The following is a 15,789-nucleotide window of genomic DNA, read 5'->3' on the forward strand; positions in this document are numbered from 1 at the left end:
CCCCTTCTCCACTGCAGCCCAGCTCCGCCCCCAGCCCAATTCTGCCCCCAGCCACAGCTCCACTCCATCCCCTGCTCCACCTCCACCCTGCTCTGCCCCCAGCCCAGCTCTGCCCTCATTCCCTCTCCACCCCCAGGCCAACTCCGCCTCTAGCCCCAGCTCCTTCCCCATCCCCAGTTCTGTCCCCAGCTTCGCCTTCAGCCCAAGTTCCTCTGCTGAGCCGACTGTGCAGTAAAGGGGGGCAAGGACAGATTCCATTACGGGTGGGGGCGGGGGTGACGGGCAGAGTTTGGGCACCACTGCTTTATGGAATGTGGGGCAACCCCAGGTGTGATAACAGGGCTCGGATAGAACAGTGATGAGGGTCACGTATGTACCTCGGGGGGGGGGGCATACGCAGCCCTGCCAATGAACCAGTGTGATGGAGACTCGTGACGTTCCCTGCTCCCATGTGGGCTTGTCCTGTGTAGGGGATCATATGGCCTTTAATGACTGCCACAGTGCCTGGGATTTTTGTGAGGGATTGTCAGCTGTTCGCAAACCCAGTGTGTTATTTGCCTGCGGTTGCCCCATGGCACTGTGCAGTTCTCTAATTACACGCCGAAGCTCTTCTTTGTAGAGGCATTGAGAGGTGATCTGTCCAATAGAAATAATGCCCTAAACAGCCGGACCCCACAGTGCCTACGTGAGCCTACAATGCTGCAAGCATGATAATATTTTGTCCAAGTTTCACCCCAATAGCATCATCCCCTCTGAGCTTGGCACAAGGTTGGTCTTGTGCTGAAGCCTGCCTGTGATTTCAAGAAGCCATTAGCACTGTCCATTAAGCACTTAGTACTGTCCATTAAGAGCTTTTTGATTAGAATGAAAAATGGCTTCATTTCTGCGCGCTGTGTGCCAACAGGAGGCCTTCCAGGTTTGATATTAAAAACGTGAGAGCTCAATGACGGCTGCAATAATTGCTGATTATACTCGGTTATGAGGTTTTGTGATAAGGCCAAAAATTCAGATCCGGATTCCAAGCTCCCCCAAGTTCCAGGGCGAGGAGATCCATAGGCCAGTCTCTGACATTGTCTGTGCAATGAGTGAAGGATGCCAGCGGACAGCAGAATAACCCATCGGTGAGCACAACTAGCCCGCAAAAGTCTCAGCCGTGTCAAGAAGGGGTAACAGTGTAGTGTGATGTAAGAGGAATAGCTCGGGGGAAGGCATAGAGATGGACCTCTCTCACTTGCTGTGGTGTAGATTTGAAGCCAAAGGACAGTCTGCACCTTCTTTTAAATTCCTGTGCTGCCGAGACCCCAAAGAGAGATCAGTGGATATTTGGTAGCAGTTACAATGTCAGAGTAAACTTTCTCCAAGGAACTATCAGCAGCTTCCTGCTCTCATCCAGCAAGCAAAGGGATCTGGGCCTCTTCTGAGTTAACAATTACACTTCCCTCTTACGCAGAATTTAAAAAAGGACCTTTGATTTTGATTTTGCATTTAATCAAAGTGGCATTGGCTAATGGATTCAGATCTGAGTGCTGGTATATTGGCAGCTATTAATGTTTTTCCCCTTCATGAATCCTTGGTGTACATGTTTTACACCCAGAGCTTTCACAGATGGCTGTCTCCGGGTGTAGTATGCAGCCATGTCGGTCCCAGGACATTAGAGAGACCAGGTGGTGAGGTAATATCTTTCATTGGAGCAGCTTCTGTGGGGGAAGGTCCCAGCTTTTGAGGTCTGTGTGTTACCTCACCTGCCTTGTCTCTCTAGCAGTTGCCTGATAGTTCATAAATACTCCAAAGGAACTGTCATGTTTTAAGTAACATGTCTAAAAAACAGATGTGACCCTCCTAATGTAACCATGACGTCCTATAGCATCAGTAAATAATTGGGGCTTGAAGAGGTGGAATGACAGAAACTCTAATTTGGGAGCTTTTGCAAATATTCAGCAGCTGCAGCTGAGGACAGAGAAATCTTCTTCTGCGTTGGATGGAAATAGAGATCACAGCTCATGACATCTCAGCAGATTACTAGTTACACCCCCCTGTCCAATCTTAACATTGCCTCTTGTTATTTGCTAAGATAATAACAAGTTGTGGTTATGCATTGAATAAACGATATGCTATTTATTTAATTAGATCTAAAGATTTCAAAGCCAACTTATCCCAGGAGTGCATTAACGTGTGACAGGGCTCCGTACATTTTCTGCCTTTACGGCCTTCTCCCTGATCCTGGGACGAGGGCCTCAGAGCTGCTGTAATTTGTACTATGTTGGCTGGGGATCACCAGAGCATGACACCATCCAACAGTTACCCCCCACTGTCCCTGTTGCCCCCCACTAATACAAACAGATTGTATTGGGGCTCAGGGTCTGAGTCAATGTGCTGTGTCATTTATGGAGGTCTAAGTAGACCTTGCTAATGAGCATGTTTTACCTATAGTGTTTGCCGTTTAATGTTTGTCATTTTGATCATAAGAACGGCCATACTGGGTCAGAACAATGGTCCATCGAGCCCAGGGTCCTGTCTTCCAACAGCTGCCATTGCCAAATGCTTCAGAGGCAATTAACACAACAGGGCAATTATCGAGTGATCCATCCCCTGTCATCCAGTCCCAGCGTCTGGCAGTCAGAGGCTAGTGACGTCTAGAATATGGGATTTCATCCCTGACCATCTTGGCTAATAGCCATTGATGGACCTATTCTCCAGGAATTTATCTAATTCTTTTTTAAACCCACTTATACTTTTGGCCTTCACAACATCTCCTGACAAGGAGTTCCACAGGTTGACTATACGTTGTGTGAAGAAATACTTCCTTTTGTGTGTTTTAAGCCTTCTGCCTATTAATTTCATTAGGTGACCCCTGGTTCCTGTGTTATGTGAAGGAGTAAATAACGCTTCCTTAATCACTTTCTCCACACCAGTCATGATTTTACAGACCTCTATCATATCCCCACTTAGTCATCTCTTTTCTAAGGTGACCAGTCCCAGTCTTTTTAATCTTTCCTCGTATGGAAGCTCTTCCAGACCCCTAATTGTTGTTGTGCTTCTTTGTACTTTTTCCAATTCTAATATATCTTTTTTGAGATGGAGTGATCAGAGTCGCACGCAGTATTCACAGTGTGGGCGTACCATGGATTTATATAGTGGCATTATGATATTTTCTCTCGTATTATCTATCCCTTTCCTAATGATTCCTAAAATTCTGTTAGCTTTTTTCACATCTGTCTCCATCCTCTCTCAAGTCACTGGGTTGTGGAACCCATGTCCCTTGTCTAGCGAGTGCTACCTAGGTGATGGTGAGATCCTCTGTCATAAAACAGTTTCATTGTCCTTGATTCACATAATCAGGGTAACAACACTTTATTCCTCCTGCCCCAATAACAGAGAAACTGGGGATCCCACCCCATCCAAAGTAATCACTATCAGTTGCAGTTGTCTCATGCCAGGCGAGTGGGTGTGCCTATGCAAACAAGATCAGCCCCTGGAGTTCTTTTCCACACTCGCCATAATTCACCACCAGATGTCAGGGTAGAGCTCATCCTGACTCTGCTTACAGTATTATGAGCAATTTCAATGTGTCAGTAACATCAGGACTGTCTATAATTCACACAGATCATCAGAAATTCCAATCCTTTAAACTCCTCCACAAACCCCCTTCCCCCAGATTCCTGCTCTCAATATTTCACTCTGCTAACCTGCCATCTCTAATCCCTCCATTTCTATCCCATACTAGCAGCCTAAACAACAAAAGCTAAGATTTTGTCACAGATACTTTTAGTACCAGTCACGGACAGGTCACGGGCAATAATGAAAAATTCACCGAAGCCCATGACCTGTCCCTGACTTTTACTAAAAATATCTGTGATAAAAAGGGGGGCCTGGGCAGCTGCAGGGGGGCTGGGAGCTTCAGGGCCCCCCTCTGCTGGCGGCTCCAAGCTGACGGGGTCCCCCCGCCACCTGTGGCAGCCGGGAGCTGTGGGGATCACCCCTGCCACCTGCGGCGGCCAGGAGGAGCAGGAGCTATGGGGGTCCCCCTGCCGCCCGCGGTGGTTGGTAGCTGCGGGGATCCTCCTTGCTGCCCGCGGTGGCCAGGAGCTGTGGGGTGCTCCCACCCCCTGGGGCAGCAGGGGTACCCCGCAGCTCCCAGCCGGTGCTGGCTGAAGTCACTGAGGTGTTTGGAAGTCCTGGATTCCATGACTTCCGTGACTAAATCGCAGCCTTAATTATCATGAATGATAGACGACGAGGTAGTTCATACTATGATCATTGCCGGATGAGGAAACATATAGGGAACATTTTACATGCTGATCATTCGGTCCGTCTGTTGTATGCAGGCAGAAACACCTCAGTGGGTTAGATTCTGCCTTCCATTAAGGCCACGTCGTATGGCTTTGAACCAAGGAATGTGTTCAAAGAACAGCGAAGAAGTAAACTAGAGCCACGTTTTCAGAACATTCCAGAACACGCCATTTTAAAACTCTCTGTCTGATTTTTACCAAACTTCCCAGCAAAACGGTACCTTGAGATGACGTGCGGCCTACAAAATCACAGTCAGATCAGGGTCTTGTTAAAGAAGTTAGGGCCAAATTTCCCTTCGACTTTTTACATCCATGTGCGGAATGAATTGTGTCATGTGCACCAATATGGAGGTGATGTGTGAGCGGGGGTGGGGCCGAAGGGTTCGGAGTGTGGGAGGGGGCTCTGGGCTAGAGCAGAGGGTTGGGGTGCGGGGGGGTGAGGGCTTTGGGGTGGGGCTGGGGATGGGGGTTTGGGGTGCGGGAGGGGGCTCGGGGCTAGGGCAGAGGGTTGGGGTGCGGGGGGGTGAGGGCTCTGGGGTGGGGCTGGGGGTGTGGGAGGGGGCTCCGGGCTAGGGCAGAGGGTTGGGAGTGTGAGGGGGTGAGGGCTCTGGGGTGGGGCTGGGGGTTTGGGGTGTGGGAGGGGGCTCCGGGCTAGGGCAGAGGGTTGGGAGTGTGAGGGGGTGAGGGCTCTGGGGTGGGGCTGGGAATAGGGGGTTGGGGTGTGGGAGGGGGCTCTGGGCTAGGGCAGAGGGTTGGGGGGTGGGGGCTCTGGGGTGGGACTGGGGATGAGCGGTTTGGGGTGCAGGCTGCCCCAGGGCTGCGATGGGGAGGGAGGACTCCCCCCAGCCCTCTCTCGCTGCAGCAGCCTGGGGCCGGGGGAGAGGCACCTCTCCCGTCTGCACGGCCTTTAATAGCCTGCTGCGCGGCCGCACAACTTAGAGGGACCTTAGGTTAGGGCGTGGGTTGAAAATCCAATTTATAAAAGAAAGAAACCTTCAGTCTGACCTACACAGCGCCTACTGTTGTCCATCAGATTTTAAAAAGCTGACACATGTTTTTTTCCACAAGTGCCAAGACAATTAATGTTACCTTCAGTAGAGCCTAAACATTATGATTACATTAAACTGCTGACTCGCACTGTCCATGACACTATTTATTGCTTTTAAAAGTGTCTTGATGCTGCTCAGCTGGGCCTGTTGTACGTGCTGCTCAGATCTGCGCAACCAACAATTGAAGGTTTTCAAGTTTACTAATGAAAGCCAATCGGTGATATGTGGGAGCTTTCTTCATTGGTTAGCGCTACACAGTAAATCAATAGTCCCACAGGTCTGGGAGTTGTATTGTATTTTCTGCGCACAAATTCTGCTGGACCAGTCATGTTTTTTGTGCTCCTGCAGATTCCTGTCTATAGGCAGGATGTCACGGTCTAAATAAAGCTGTCAGGACTGTTCTGTTGGCATAATTTAAGAGGGAAGATTCATTACCACCACCTTATTCAGGACTGAGTGTTGCTATTGATGTGTAAACTTTGCCGCGCTGCAACGTTTTGATGAGATCTTATTGTGTTCCAGGATGTGTCAGGAAATGCGGCATTTTTGGCCTTCACTCCCTTTGGTTTTGTTGTTCTGCAGGGAAACAAGAGAATTCACTTCATCAAATGGTGAGTTCCCCCAATTTCAACCCGTTCTAGTGTTTACTTGTTTAAGATGCTTTTATCAAGCACTGGTAACTCACTATATTATTTCTCGTCGGGCTGGTCTACACTGGGGGGGGATCGATCCAAGATACGCAACTTCAGCTACGCGAATAGCGTAGCTGAGGTCGAAGTAACTTGGATCGAATTACCTGGGGTCCAGACGGCGCGGGATCGACGGCCGCGGCTCCCCCATCGACTGCGCTACCGCCGCTCGCTCTGGTGGAGTTCCGGAGTCGACGGTGAGCGCGTTCGGGGATCGATATATCGCGTCTTAACGAGACGCGATATATCGATCCCGGATAAATCGATTGCTACCCGCCGATACGGCGGGTAGTGAAGACAAACCCTTGATTGCAACAATAAGAAATGTATCCAAAGAACAAGGACAAAGCACGGCATTAGCCGTGTTTCCTCAAATATAGCCGTGGCACATTATAAATAGTAGAAGTGCTACTTGAGCGCTAGGGTTAGATTTTGAAAAGACCTCCGCATTGACCTAACTTCCCTCCCATTGACAGCAATGGGAAAACTCCTATTGACGAAAATGAAAGCAGAGTTAAGCCAATACCAAGTGCAGTTGAAAATCCCATTCACAGTGTCTTCTATGAAGACGTTAAAATTCACTGGGGAGTAAAAAAGCTACTTGTCCAACAAACGGCACTGACAAGTGGGATTGCTCTGGGTGTCCGTAAGCCTCTGACTGCCAGAAGCTGGGAATGGGCGACAGGGGATGGATCACTTGATGATTCCCTGCTCTGTTCATTCCCTCTGGGGCACCTGGCATTGGCCACTGTTGGAAGACAGGATACTGGTCTGTATGGACCTTTGGTCTGACCCAGTCTGGCCGTTCTGATGTAAGACTAGTGACCGGAATTTAGTTCGGAATTCCCTGTTGGGAAAAAGAAGAGAGAGGCTAGTTTGGGATGGTTGGAGGAGCAAAACAAGAAAATCAGTGCTGTGTGAGGATAGTCCTCTACCCATAATGACTTTACCCCCGGGTTAGCTGTTGCTAGCAATTTCATCTGTTAAAAACTTATTTAGAAATATTTATATTGATCGAGCCAGATTCCGATCTCAATGATACTTATGTCAATTAGAATAACTCCTTTTAAATCTGGAGTTACTGAGAGCTGACTGTCTCCAAGACCCCCTTATGGGAAGGGTTAGTTGGCAGGTGTGGACGGGTCATGAGCGTTAGTTGCATGTTCACTCCAAGCACAGTAACAAGCCACATGTCTTTGAGTGTGTCAATAATTAGGAAGAGAATAAAAAGACCTCTCCTCTTTTCTCACTGATGGAGGTTTGAGGGGTGGTTTGTCCTGTAGTTGTCATTTCTCAGCCATGGAGATCTGGCTGTCTCTTGAGTGAGGGAGGTCACATTTTGGGCCTAGACTGCTTGTCAGAGACCCTTAAGCTTGTCTCACCTCCACCTTCCTGCTTTCTCTCTCAACCCCTTGATGTTTCTTCCCATGAAAATGTCTGTCTCATACACCGCTGTATTTTCTGCTTTGATGGCCTGATAGGCACTGTCCCATTTGTTTAATATGCTCTGGGTCATCTCCAATCACAGGCACTAACGTGTGTGTCTTGACCCTGGCATCTCCTCAATTGGCCTGTTCTGCCCATTTGATATGTAAGACGTGCAGCTTTCTAACAGCCTGTGGAAGGTGTTTATATCAGGGGACAATTCACAGTCAGTTCCATATGCAGGTACCTACTTCCCACCTCATCCACAGTGTAAGTGAGTCCAGGTCACTGCACCTTCAATATGTGCAATGGGCAAAATTCCCCTCCGGGCAGAGGGCCTGCCCGTCATACCACTGGAAGCAGCCTCCCATAGGACCTTAGAGGAAATCCTGCATTTCTCTTTGCAGCCTGGGTAGCAGAACCGATGCACTTCTGCTGTGCATTTGGCCAGCTCAGCAGGGTTTCAGAGGGAGCAGAGTCCCCTGCATTGGGCCAGAGGATTTGCTGCTATGCAAGGGCCTCTGGTGCATTCCCAAACCAAGTGAGAATCTAGCGTTGGGGAAGAGGAGGTCTTCCCGCTTTCCCTGGCATAGACCCCTAGTGGCCAGCTGAAAGACTCCTGCTGGGCAGAAGGGTTGTCCTTTGCTGGGCAATTGAACTGGGGCTTAGGCAGATTTTTAAAGGCATTGAGTAACTTAAGGATGCAGATAGGCACCTCCTGGGGTTTTCTGGCTGGGGTGAATTTCACACTATATACACGAAAGAAAGAGAAACACATTTGGGATGCTGCCAAACGGAACCTCATCAGGAACAAAGATCATCTCCTCACATCCATAAACCCCAATGCGTGTTAGCCCGATTGCACTAGTATTTTGTGCACGATTCCTGACTCCTCGTGCGATGAACTCACTGCAAGGTGTTCCAGTGGTGACCAGACAGCTCTGCAGTGTGATGGTGAGTTGGCCATGTTCACGCTGCACTTTGCACATGGGAAGCGCTTGATATCGTTCTTACTGCCCTCTTATTTGGTGTATTTCTAAAATCTGAGTATATTTCTTAATACTAGTGTCATGCTGTTTTACTGAGGCTCAGTACGGCCTCTTCAGTGGTTACAAATTCACATGATTTAAAAGTAACAATCAATCGAATAGGGAGCCCATTGCACCGTGTTTACGTTATATGGAGTAGGCTAAATTCTGCCGTAAATTCCAGTTGTGCGCGCCACGGACTGAGTCTGGGTAGTGTGCGTTTCCTGGGCACTGTCAGAATCTCCCTTCCCCAGTCTCTGTCTTGTGCAAAGATCATAGTAACCGTTTGTCAGCTGCTTCAATCGACTGGTCGCAGAATAGGAGGCTCGGTGGATATATTTAGGAACATGGCATGGGTCTCTGGTTATGGGATTATTCAAAGGTGCCTGGATGGTTAGTAATAATTATGTGATGGGGTTTGACTGTGTTCAGCCTGGGATCTGGGCACATCTCTTTTTCTGGCAAGTTTTGCTTCCCCCTTTCACCCCTTCCCCTCCCCAAAGGAGAATTTGCGTAACTTGCTCTTTTCATCCCCCCACAAGGAGAAATATACAAGTGTTTCCCCTGCCTAGAGTAACTGCATATTTTAGTGTATGGTACAGAGCAGCTCTCCTATATAGGCCATGATACACGGGGCATGTGAGGACAGGACCTGGGAATCTAAGTGAAATGAATTTGCCAATTAACTGTTAGTTGTAAATTCCTTTTAGATGGTCTCTCCCGTTAGGGGGAGGAGTTTATCCTGTTCCACTTCGGCCCCGCAGCTGAGACCATGTTTGAAGAACCGACTCAAAGCATTGTTTTAAACGGGTTTGAGCTAATTAGGCCTAGAGATGGTTTGGCCACTGTGCATGAATGGGGCCAAACTGTGACTAGACAGACGCTAAATGGTTGTGCCCCAACTTTATTTAAATCCGCATTGGCTCCATGTACCCTGGCCAGCCAAGCCATGTCTAGAAGGAATTAGCTTGAACTGGTTTAACATTGTCTGGGTTAAACTGGTTAATCAAATGTGGTTCCCAACCCACTAGAGAGAGCTGGGGCACTTCAGGACACCCTGACCGTGTCTGTTCATTAACGAAAACAGGCTCAGTCTTTTTAGCCTTTCCTTTATGAGAACTTTTCTTAAACTCTGGGATCATCATATTTGGTTAAGATCTTTCTGCAGAGCTGCCCAGTGAGCTTACACTGTGGCTGGTCTCAAAAAGAGGGCTTCTTGCGAGCTTAACCCTTTAGATACTCTAGAGATCTATAGGGCTTATCCTGCATTTCTTGCACATCGAGCATTTCCATTGATTTCAGTGGGCATTGTGGATGCAGGATTGGGTTCATGCAGTGTGCACATGTGGGTTTTTAAAGATTCCAGCAATTGATGACTCCCACAAATTGCATGCGTATTTTCTGTATTTGCAAAGCCTTATGTTAGCATGTGCAGTCAGACGACTGCGCACACCCATCCTGGTAACGATGTTTGTGATGCATGGTTAGGCATGCAGTTACCTGGGTTGTGCACATAAGCGGATTTGCTGGTGCAAAGGGTACATTTTGCCTGATTGACCTGTTGCATGAGCCATTGGAAGTGTCTCACAAACATAGAATATTCATGCTCTTAAGCATTAATTGGTAAGTAGTCCGGAAAATGCCATAAACAGAAATGAAAATGCAATGTAAATGCAAACCCCACCTGCCTCACAGATACACAAAGTGTCTGTTAAACCGAGGAAGTCCTCTTAAATGCTGCCAGTAAGTTGACTCTAGGCGCTCTGAACTCTGCCCTCTCCAGGGCAATGGTATTTTCCTTTGAAAGGGTGACTAAACCCAAACGCAGTGTTCTAGCTAAGATCTAACCCATGCAATGTACAGTTGCTTTGTATTCTATCCCACTGTTGATGCATCCCAGTATCCTGTTTGCCTTTTTTACTGCAGCCACACACTGGGCTGATGGCTTCAAGGATTTTTCTACAATAACCCCTAAACCCCTTTCCTGGTCAGTACGCTGCATGACTGTTCCATGTAATATGTACTCTCTATATTTGGTTTGTTGCCCCAGACTTATCATTTTTTACATTTGTCTACATTAAACTGCATTGTCCATGTATTGGCCCAGTCACCTGAAAGACCCCCCCAAACCCTCTGAATCTGGTTGCATTGTTCCTCATTCTTCGCTGTATCTCAAATTTTGGCCTCATCAGCTCAGTGTGGTATCTTACATTTGATATTTTCATCCAGATAATGCACATATATAAGCAAAGTTCTCAGATGACTCCTGGACATTCCCCTGCGAATCACATTCCATCCCAAGACGTTCCCCTTTCCAGCCACTGTCTATGAGCCAGGAGTCCTCTTATCACTATCTTACCCTTCGGACGAACTGAAAAATATGGCTTTGAGACTGTTCCAACTACTGTTCTGAAAATAGTCTATTGATTAACTTGGCGTTTCATACAAACAATTTGGCTTAATTTGTGCATATTACCGGATCCAATTCCACTGTGTGTGGGTTCTGCATTAATGAGAGTGAGATGGGTGATGAGCAACAGGTCTGTTACATACGTGGTTTTGTAATTTTAGGAACGAGGTAGCCAAAATGAAATTCGAAGGAAAGACATTCTGTTTATATGTAAGTCAGAAAGAGGTGAGTGGATTTTCTCATCATTTCCGTGCTCACTAGGTACAGTCTTTACTTCTGCCTCAAATATTAAACATTTGCTATTGTGTCTGGTAGAAAAAATAAACACAGCTCCCGAAGTCTGTTCCTGAACTAAGAAGCTGCATTTAATCATGGAAGCAGAGAAGTGTAGGCCTGGAAGGGACCTCGAGAGGTCATCTAGTCCAGTCCCCGGCACTCAAGGCAGGACTAAGTAATAACTGTTTTATTTCTGCTTTGCAGCCGCCTTCTGTAATTACACAGTTAGGTCTGATCTCTGTTGGCTCCAAGGAAAGCAAGATCCAGCCCTTACTTACAAAATACAAATGAAGGCTATGACATGTATTTAAAAAATATACACAAATCTCTCAGTGGCAAACAAAATGGCCTTTCGGACCAATGATGCAAGGGTCAGAACATTCAGGTATCTCTTAGAATAGCATCCAGTTCAATATCGGTGTCATCTGCTCAGGACAGGGCTTCACACTGCATTTCGGGGTGTTATTTCTCAGGTCCACGTATCCCTGCCCACCCCAGTCAGACCTGGTTATCGAAATGAGTGTGCACATTTCGATTTTGAAATGGGTTACGTACAGTACAGCACATGAGAGAGAGTTAGCTAATCCCTGCGAATTTTTAAAATATATATTTTTGGATACACAGGAATATGGATGAACCAAGCATCAGGTAATTGCGTCTTTACCAGTGGAAATCAGACATGGTTCCAGTCGGGTCAGTCAGTCAGATACATTCTTCCATGGTTTGTGGCGATTCCTGAAGGTTTGCTGTGTAATAAATGAGCTGTTTTAGTTTCAGCTGCGCTGCAGATTGTAAACCTGCCGCCTGCTAACCACACTCAGTTGTTTCCATGTGGAATTTTTTGTAGGAAAAGAAAATTGCTCTTACTTATTTTGCTCCAACACCAGAAGCGTGCAAGCATCTCTGGAAATGTGGGATAGAAAACCAAGCTTTTTACAAGTAAGTACAAAGATTATTAGGAGTTTTTTAAAATGTTTCATACTGTACATTTTCTGTGGGCAGGTACAATCCCTCATAGCAACGGACCGTGTATGAACATGCGATTATAGCATCAAGGCAGCACAGAATCCGATTCCAATCCAAACCAGCTCCTCCCATGCCTCCACCCAGGTGACTCAGCTCCCTCTGCGCAGGCCTGGAGGAGAGGAGCCCTGCTCTGCTGGATCTTAGCAGATCTCAGGGGGGTTTTCATAGCTGTGACTTTCTTTTTGATGTGGCTGGGTGGTTAGCCTGACGCACAGCCATTGGTCCATGGCTCCTTATTCAATACATTGGGAACAGCCCATACTGTGTTTGGGGTTCCCTCATCCGCCACCCAAGGGACACGCTGGTAGCTTAGGATGCCCCAGGAAAAAACCTGTATTCTTGGACAGGCTTTAGCCCTGGTGGAAGACAGACAAGAGGAGGACAACAGGTGACGTATGCGAATACCATGTTGCTGTCATGGAAATAGACTGTAATGGAGCAAGAAACATGGCCCTAGGCAGATGGAGGTGGACAACCTGGGTTGCCTCCTGTGTTACAGGGCACGAGAGCATCTAATTAAAAAAAAATAATGGTGAGCAGGTCTGCCATCTGCCAAGGTGCCTACGCACCAGACTGGGAGCTTCCCGCCCCCTTCCTGGTTCTGGAATGCAGCCAAGTGCTTAGCATTTAAAACTGCCACTGCTAATTGCTTAGCCGTAAAAGTTTAATCAGGAAATTAAAACTTTAATTGTTTGGAGATTAAAACTTTAACGCTAAACAGCTGATAGAGACCAAGTCTGGCCTGGCTGGGCCCCCCCCCCCCCATCATCACGACCAAGGGATGGCTGGGTCAAACCTGAGCAGCACTGTGACCCCCTGAGCCCAGCCTGCCCCCCGGGACCGGAGCTACAGGAGCCAGTGTAGAGCAGGTGCTGCAACCCCCCAGCTCATGTCCTCCCACCCCTCTGGGGGCAGGACCCAAATTCCCGGCCTCCCAGGGGACCCTTTGACACATTCTGGCAACCCAGTTTGGGGTCGCGACCCATGGGTTGATTGAGCCTGCCTTTGAGTGCTCGGCTACAGCAAATACAGCGCTAAACCTCACCAGTGCAGAGAGATCAGGCACGTCCTTGCTTATAACAAACGGGCCAGATTCCCGGCGGTGCCAGAGCTGTGTCCGCACACCTGGAGACAGCGGCTGGGGCTTCAGTGACTCCAAGCCACTGACCATGGGGGTGCTGGAGGGTGAACCGGCCCCTGGCACAAAGTGAAACAGCTTCCCTTGGGGGTTAACAGCTCCCTTTCCCCGCTCCACGAGCTGGGATCTCCAGAGCCCAGCACACCCTGGATCCCCACCCCCGCCCTGTGCTAGCCAAGAAATCTCCAGTAGTAGAGGAGTTCTCGTTTCCTGCCCGACGGCCGCTTTAAGCCCAGCACCACGAAGGGTCTTGGAAGGACAGAGAATCGGGCCCGTGGCATCTCTCTTTTTGGTGTTGATTTTACGTATCAGAAAGTTTGAGGCATCTAATGCAAATGCAGCTCAGAGGGAAGAACTGAAAGAAGCGTGTTCCTGACCATGATTGGACACTTCAGGCCCTTCTCCCTTCTGAATAGAGAAGGAAGGATGGTGTAGGGGGTAGGGTACTAGCCTGGGACTCCAGAAACCCGGGGTCAATTCCTATCTCTGCCACAGACTTCTTGTCTGACCATGGGCAAGTCACTTAATCTTTCTGTGCCTCAGTCCCCATCTGTACTATAGGGAACGACGGGGTCTTGTGAGGATAAAATCCATTAAAGATTGCAAGGCGCTCAGCTGTTACGGTGATGAGCCATATCAGTCCCCAGCCAGAGAGAACAGCCTTTAATTTATAGACCTAGTCTCGGGTGGGGGTTCTCGTTCTCAGTAATAACTGTAATCTCGGGTCCCTCGCTGTGAAATGATGTAGGCCCAGCTCTGCCCTTGAATGCATGCAGGCAGCTTCCACTGATGGAACAAGCCCCAGGCAAAGGGGCAGCATGAGGCCGGTGCACCACTTAATTCCCACCCAATAACCCGACGTGGAGTTTGTAACGTGAACTCCTCAGAGCAGACGGCAAAGCACTGGGATAGTCCATCTCACGTTGCTCTTTTGTACATGATTATCTCAGGACTCAAGAGTTTGTCATTAGTTTTGTCCCAAAGAGAGTTTCTGAAATTGCATCGGAGAGGACTGGACAGCTGTTGGAAGAGCCAGGGATCGTACTGTGTCAGCTTTCTTGGGTGAAATCAAAAATGTTCAGTATACAACTGAAGAATTACAGTCCTGTGACATAAATGTACAGTGCTTTGTCACCCAGTTCAGAACACCCCAGACAGACATTCCTTGTTTCCAAAGGAGAGAGGAGAGCACCCGTTAGGGGCTGAAAAGTGGGGAAGCCTTTAGGGTAGAAATTGTTGCACCTTTACGAAACCGGAACTCTCTGGGATGCTTGTTTGGGAAAATAGGTCAGTTTTCTGTTCCTTTCTTCTTTTGATTAATTAGTTTGATCTTGAAAGAGTCAGGGTATAAAAGAAGTCACCTATCTATAAATCAGTAAGACATCAGATAGAACATTTTGGTTTCACCACACTGCTTTCTGTTTTACTTAAAAATAGACTGCTTTGTACTTTGTAATGAGTTTTATTTTAATCAGTGAGATGTAAGATAAAGTGTAATGTATTCACTGTGGGAATACTGCAATCAGCAGCTGCAATCATCAGGTTTCATGTCTCATTACATGAACATGAAATGAAATTGCTATATTGCTTTACAACTTTTTGTTACGACTAATAATGGTGGTGAATTACTGGTGGATTACGTGCCCATTAAAACGGACCATGGTCTCATTCACGCGGCAGTGTGTATTTACCGCTCAATGGGGGTAATGCCGGATTCTCCTGGGATGACTGAGGAGCAAGTGGTGTCATCCCTCAGGGCTTTTGATGTATTTCTGACCAAAGTCGCATCCAGAAAAGTGCCAAGCTGCCTCCAGGTAGTGTGTGATCTGTGTACTCAGCATCCTCTCAATCACAGGTTCTGGTAAGTATCTGAATATGCTGGATAGTTTCAGCCCGTGCAGAAACCAAGCACAGAAGCTTGTTACTCGTCTCCTGGGATGCAGTGTTCTTGGCTTGGCCTGATGATGAAGTGCGATGCCTGTGTTCATTGTGTCCTGCCGTATCTGTGACTGCACAGCGGGGCAGAATGCCACCAGCGGCCAGCCAGGGGCCACTCAAACCTCCACCAGCATTTATCTAGTTATAACTTCTCGCCTTAACTATTCCTACATCACCACCTAAAAAAGACCCTCCACCTCTCCCTCCTCTGGGCGCCCATTGCGCTGGAGATGCTGTCTGAGCCCAGGTTCTCTTTCAAAGGGCAGCTCATTGTAACAGGCCTTTTCGGGGGCTTGGGTAACGTTCAGGAAATGTCTGTCTCAGTTCTTGGCAGGTCGCCGAGGGAGGTGCAGTATTAATGATTTGAGGGTGTGAATAGGTATAATTAGAACTCAAGCTCTTAGCAGTCCTTTCCGTTCTGTACCCGTCCTGCGTAAGCCACTTCTCTTCTCTCATTGTGTTCTGTATCTCAGCCGCCCAACTCTGAATTCTGTCTCATTACCATTCTCAGTCAGTGTCCG

General features: G+C 47.9%; 1 protein-coding gene across 1 annotated transcript in view; it reads left to right on the plus strand.

Annotated features, from left to right (window-relative positions):
* FRMD5 (FERM domain containing 5) overlaps window positions 1–15,789 on the plus strand; it is a 77,869-nt gene that overhangs the window by 37,939 nt on the left and 24,141 nt on the right. Inside the window, exons 7-9 of the mRNA XM_026648418.2 lie at window positions 5,861–5,949; window positions 11,052–11,115; window positions 12,014–12,105. Coding sequence (XP_026504203.1) covers window positions 5,861–5,949; window positions 11,052–11,115; window positions 12,014–12,105 — 245 coding nt within the window. The remainder of the gene's footprint in view (window positions 1–5,860; window positions 5,950–11,051; window positions 11,116–12,013; window positions 12,106–15,789) is intronic.

This window comes from Terrapene carolina, unplaced genomic scaffold (genome assembly GCF_002925995.2).
Source record: "Terrapene carolina triunguis isolate 2854851 unplaced genomic scaffold, T_m_triunguis-2.0 Scaffold67, whole genome shotgun sequence".
NCBI lineage: Eukaryota > Metazoa > Chordata > Testudines > Emydidae > Terrapene > Terrapene triunguis.